This window comes from Leucoraja erinacea, unplaced genomic scaffold (assembly GCF_028641065.1).
Source record: "Leucoraja erinacea ecotype New England unplaced genomic scaffold, Leri_hhj_1 Leri_65S, whole genome shotgun sequence".
NCBI lineage: Eukaryota > Metazoa > Chordata > Chondrichthyes > Rajiformes > Rajidae > Leucoraja > Leucoraja erinaceus.
The window spans coordinates 479,001-485,000 of NW_026576575.1; the positions used below are offsets into that span (position 1 = coordinate 479,001).

A 6,000-nucleotide genomic window follows, 5' to 3' on the forward strand; every position below is an offset into this window, starting at 1 on the left:
ACACACCTCCACACACACACACACACCCACACACACACACACACACACACACACACACACACACACACACACACACACACACACACACACGCACACACACACACACACACACACACACTAACCCCACCCCCCACACACACACACACACACTAAACCCCCCCCCACACACACACACACACACTAGCCCCACCCCCACACACACCAACCCCACCCCCACACACTATCCTACACACACTGGGGCCATTTTACATTTTCACCGAAGCCAATTAGCCTACAAACCCGCACGTCTTTGGAGTGTGGGAGGAAACCTGAGCACCCGGCGAAAACCCACGCAGGTCACGGGGAGAGAACGTGCAAACTCCGTACAGACAGCGCCCACAGTCGGGATGGAGCCCGGGTCTCCAGCGCTGTGAGGCAGCAACTCTACCGCTGCGACACCCCAAAGTCACCGCGGTCAGATGTTCATTGCTCACCTGAATACTGGCTGCTGGCTCTGTCCAGAGAGATCCTGGTGCAGACCTGGTGGAAGATCACACTGGTTATTCTGGCAGTCTAACATCCCCCCCCCCCCCCCCCCCCCCCCTCATATACCCCCCCTCCTCCCCCAATCCCCTCCATGTGGCATTCAATGTTCCCTCCTCTTGTGTTACAATAAAGACTGAGTTGTTAGTCCTGTGTGTGTCTCATTACACAACATCCCCCCCCATCCACATCTCTCCCCCCCTCTCTCCCTCCCCCCCCCCACCCCCCCTCTTTCCCCCCCCTCCCTCTCCTCCCCTCCCCCACCCCCTCTCTCTCCCCCACCCCCTCTCTCTATTCTTGATTAGTGCGGGTGTTGGGGGATATGGGGAGAAGGCTAGTGACTGGGGTTAGGAGGGAGAGGTAGATCGGCCAGGATTGAATGGCGGGAGTAGACTTAATGGGCCAAATGGCCTCATTCTGCTGCTATCACCGATGACACGAGCCTGAGTTGGGAAGGTGGAGGGTGGAGGGTGGAGGGTGGAGGGGGGCGGGGGGAGCGTGGACTCACCAGGTTCTGATGCAGGCGGTGGTCCCCGGTCTGGTGGTGGAGAGGATGTTGTGTGGAGAGCAGCCTCGCTCCTGACAGAGACCTCCTCCTGATCCTCTACACACCCCGCACTGTGGAGACACGAGCACACACACGGGGGGGGGGGGGGGGGGGGGGAGGGGGAGGGGGGGGGGGAGGGGGGGGAGGGAGGGAGGGGGGGGGGGGAGGGGGGGGGGGAGGGGGGGGGGGGGGGGGAGGGAGAGAGAGGGGGGGGGTAGCAGGGAGAGGGGGGAGGGGGGGGGGAAGGGAGGGGGGAGAGAGAGAGGGAGAGGGAGAGAAAGGGGGGAGGGGGGAGAGAGAGGGGGAAGGGGGAGAGAGAGAGAAAGGGAGGGGGAGGGGGGGACGAGAGAGGGGGGGAGGGGGGAGAGAGCGAGGAAAGAGGGAGGGAGGGGGGAGGGTGAGGGGGTAGATGGAGAGAGGGGGAGGGGGAGGGGGAGAGAGAGGGGGGAGAGGCACACACAGGGAAGGGGGAAAGGATCGTGGGATGAGGATGGGAGCAGGATGCAGGAGGTGGAATGTTGGGATGGCCAACGAAGGCAAAGGGGGGAGGAGTGGGAGAGCAGGAGAGGAACAATGGGGAATGGGAATGGGAATAAAACGAAGCAAAGGTCAAACTAATGGAGATGTGGATGGAACGTAGACATGAATAATGAACCAAACCAACACAGGCCCAGCTGAGCCGGAGCGCCGGAGTGAGTGGGAAGGAGCTGCAGATGATGCTGCAAACCGAAGACACACACACACACACACGCACAAAGCTGGAGTAACTCAGCAGGACAGGCAGCAGCATCCATGGAGAGAAGGAATGGGTGATGTTTCGGGACGAGACCCTTCCCACTCGAGACCGGAAACGTCACCCATTCCTTCTCTCCACAGAGATGTGGACGGGATGGGGTTAGAGGGATGCGGGCCGAACGACGACAAGTGTGGACTAGTGTAGATGTGGGGCTTGTTGGTTGACGTTGGCATAGGCAGGTTGGGCCGAAGGGCCTGTTTCCACGCTGTGTATCACTCCCAAGAGACAGGTCACCTTGGTGGGTCACGGGTCACGGCGACCAGGTTAAAGGAGGGGGTCACACTTCTGCTCATGAGGAACACCCGGTGAATCGGAGAGAATTCAGCGCAGATGCTGGTTTAAACCGAAGATAGACACAAAACGCTGGAGTAACTCAGCGGGACGGGCAGCATCTCTGGAGACAAGGAATGGCCGATGTTTCGGGTGGAGAAGGGTCTCCCATCCCTTTTCGCCAGAGATGCTGCCTGTCCCGCTGAATTACTCCGGAGTTTTTGTGTCCACCAGTTTGGATTTCAAATATTCCCAAATGCTACACCTGGAAGATATGAGATTCCTTCGAGCAGGCAAACCAGCCCACTTCCAAAAGACCTGGTCTCCATTTCTCGACTTACTACAAGTATAGAATTCTGGACAAACAGAATTCCTACTAGAACAGAATTCTGAAAAGAAATGGTTTCAGGACCTGGTGAGGGGGGAGGAAAAATACGAAGTTGGTATATCCCTTATACAGGTGCACAACCTTTTATCCGAAAGCCTTGGGACCAGACACTTGTCGGATTTCCGACATTTTCGGATTTCCGTAATGGAAGATTTTTAGCGTAGATTAGGTAGGTAGCGCGGGCGGCTTGAAAAGTCTGGAGCAGCTGCCTCCTCCCCGGAGACCGGGAGAATCATTGTAAATCATTGCATGTTAGTCAGTTAGTTTGGAGGGATTTTATGTGGTGGTAGTGGGGGAGGGGGTAAAGGGGGAAACTTTGATTCTTAGTCCCCTACCTGGTTGGCGACTCCCATCATCGCGGAGCTGGGGGCTCCGTCCGGCCGCGGGCGGCGCCGGTTGGAGCTCCGTCCCCGGCAACTCTACCCCTGGCTGCGAGGCGCTCCAAATCCAGCGCCGCCCGCGGCCGGACGCCCGCAGCCCCCAGCTCCGCGGATGTTGGGAGTCGGCGGCCACAGCGCTCCGGAGCTTACCGCACGGCGACCCGGTAAGGCATTGCCCGCTCCCCGCTGGTATCCCAGCGCTGCGACGCCACCGACTCCCAACATTCGCGGAGCTGGGGCTGCGGGCGTCCGGCTGCGGGCGCGCGGTGGATTTGGAGCGCCGCGCAGCCAGGGGTAGAGTTGCCGGGGTTGGAGCTACAACCGGCGCCCCCCGTGGCCGGACGCCCGCAGCCCCAGCTGGGAGTTGGCGGCCACAGTGCTGCGGAGCTTACTGCACGGCGACCCGGTAAGGCATTGACCGCTCCCCGCCTCTCCGACCAGGTAGGGGACTAAGAATTAAAGTTTACCCCTTCACCCCCCCTTCACATAAAAGCCCTCCAAACTAACTGACTAACATTTAAGCAATGATTTACAGATGTTTAAGTGTCTCCCCGGTCTCCAGGGAGGAGGCAGCCGCTACAGTAGTACTGACCTGGGTTGACCGTGGGTCGTTTCGGGTCAAGTTTGGCGCCAAACGCGAGCTTTGGTGTGCAGACGACATCCTGGAAAAATGGCCGGTTTTCGGAGTTTTTCGGTTTCCGGAACTCCGGATAAAAGGTTGTGCACCTGTAGATCTTTTTTATTTACTTTTAATATATCTTCTGTTTTCTTTTTCTATGGCTTACGTCTTAACTTTTTCCCCCCGCATTTTTCGTGTCTAAGGGTCTTTTTTTTTATCGTCCTTTCACACGCTCGCCGTCCCATCTCACTTTATTTACTTTTCCTCTTTTGAAAGTTTAAAACATGAAGTGGTACAAGAAATGTATGATGTTATTTTTGGCTTGTATTCTTGTAATGTACACTACTTCGAATAAATACAATTATTTTTAAAAAAGAGTTGAGTTTGGTTTATCGTCAGATACCGTGGCATTGAGCAAAAGAGAGACCAATCACACGTGGGCAGAAGAGGTTCGAACATCCAGGGCTTTATTGCAAACATATCAACTACATTGCAAGGACTCTCAGTTGCTTATCGCTCCACGGGCATGCAGGAACTAACACACAAGAGTTACTGGGAATGATAGGGATGGGACCTTCATGTGGCTACATCTACAATACACAATAGACAATAGGTGCAGGAGGAGGCCATTCAGCCCTTCAAGCCGGCACCACCATTCAATGTGATCATGGCTGATCATCCCCAATCAGTACCCCGTTCCTGCCTTCTCCCCTGACTCCGCTATCTTTAAAAGCTCTATCTAACTCTCTCTTGAAAGCATTGGCCTCCACCATGCAGAGAATTCCACAGACTCACAGCTCTCTGGGTGAAAAAGTGTTTCCTCATCTCCATTCTAAATGGCCAACCCCTTATTCTTAAACTGTGTGTGTGGCCCCTGGTTCTGGACTCCCCCAACATCGGGATCATGTTTCCTGCCTCCAGCGTGTCCAATCCCTTAATAATCCTAAAATAAGTGTTTCCTCGTCTCCGTTCTAAATGGCTGACCCCTTATTCTCCTAATGTCTTAATGCTCCTTAAAGATAGCGGAGTCAGGGGATATGGGGAGAAGGCAGGAACGGGGTACTGATTGTGGATGATCAGCCATGATCACATTGAATGGCGGTGCTGGCTCGAAGGGCCGAATGGCCTCCTCCTGCACCTATTGTGTATTGCTCCTAATTTCACAACACATTAAAACCAAGACAGAGGTAACGTGTTCAAAATTCCAGTTTGCTGAAAGCTTCAAGTTCTTGGGGGCAAATATCACCAGCAACTTGTCCTGAACCAGTCATATCGAAGCAAAAGGCCAAGACAACACACCAACGCCTCTACCTTTTAGATTAGAGATACAGCGCGGGAACGGGCCATCGGGTCGGCGCCGACCAGCGATCCCTGTACACCAACACTATCCTACACACACTGGGGACAATATGCAATTACACCAAAGCCAATTAACCCACAAATCTGTACGTCTTTGGAGTGTGGGAGGAAACCGGAGCACCCGGAGAAAACCCACACAGGTCACGGGGGAGAACGTGCAAACTCCGCACAGAGAGCGCCCGTAGTCGGGGTGGAGCCCGGGTCTCCGGCGCTGTGAGGCAGCAACTCTACCGCTGTGCCATCGTGGCTGCCCCATGTTCCTACTTCCTCTGAAGGCTTCGGAAGTTCGGCATGTCCCCAACAACTCTCACCAACTTCTACGGATGCGCCGTGGAAAGCATTTTATCCGGATGCACGGTTTGGGAACAGCTCCATCCACGACCGCGGGAAATTGTAGAGAGTTGTGGACGTAGCCCAGACCATCACACACAAACCAGCCTCCCTTCCATCGACTCCATCTACACCTCACGCTGCCTCCGCAAGGCCAGCAGCATCGTCTCAACTAGTCTCACCCCCCCCGGCCACTCCCTCTTCTCCCCTCTCCCATCGGGCAAGAGGTACAGAAGTGTGAAAACGCACGCACACCTCCAGATTCAGGGACAGTTTCTTCCCAGTTGTTATCAGGCAACTGAACCAACTAGAGGGCTGTTCTAACCTCCCATCTACCTCATTGGAGACCCTTGGACTATCTTTAATCGGCCTTTACCTTGCACTAAACGTTATTCCCCTATCTTGTATCTGTACACTGTGGACGGCTCGATTGTAATCGTGTGTTGTCTTTCCGCTGACTGGATAGCATGCAACAAAATGCTTTTCACTGGACACCGAGGCCATGATAAACACCAGGACAAAATCCATGCATTTCGAGGGATAACGTGCCAACTCCATACAGACAGCACCCGAGGTCAGGATGGAACCGGGGTCTCTGGCGCTGTGAGGCAGCAGCTCTACCCGCTGCGCCACTGTGAAGTACACAACCGATAAACAGAATTGCCCCTGTCCCACTTCCACAACCTAATTCACCACCTTTTTTACTCGTGGACAATTTTCCATCAGGCTAGAAAAAATGCCCCGACCTACTTGATGCCACGGGTACCTACGACCAGCATCACGGCCTCC

General features: G+C 55.0%; 1 protein-coding gene across 4 annotated transcripts in view; it reads right to left on the reverse strand.

Annotated features, from left to right (window-relative positions):
• The window catches only part of atat1 (alpha tubulin acetyltransferase 1), a 33,587-nt gene that overhangs the window by 3,377 nt on the left and 24,210 nt on the right, over positions 1-6,000 (reverse strand). For 3 of the 4 annotated variants that reach the window (XM_055631144.1, XM_055631143.1, XM_055631146.1), the window contains 2 exons: positions 1,031-1,140; positions 474-519 (listed from right to left, as the gene is read on the reverse strand). In XM_055631144.1, the coding sequence (XP_055487119.1) occupies positions 474-519; positions 1,031-1,140 (156 nt within the window). Of the gene's footprint in view, positions 1-473; positions 520-1,030; positions 1,141-3,277 lie in introns of those variants that run through there. The other variant, XM_055631147.1, reaches the window with a different exon arrangement.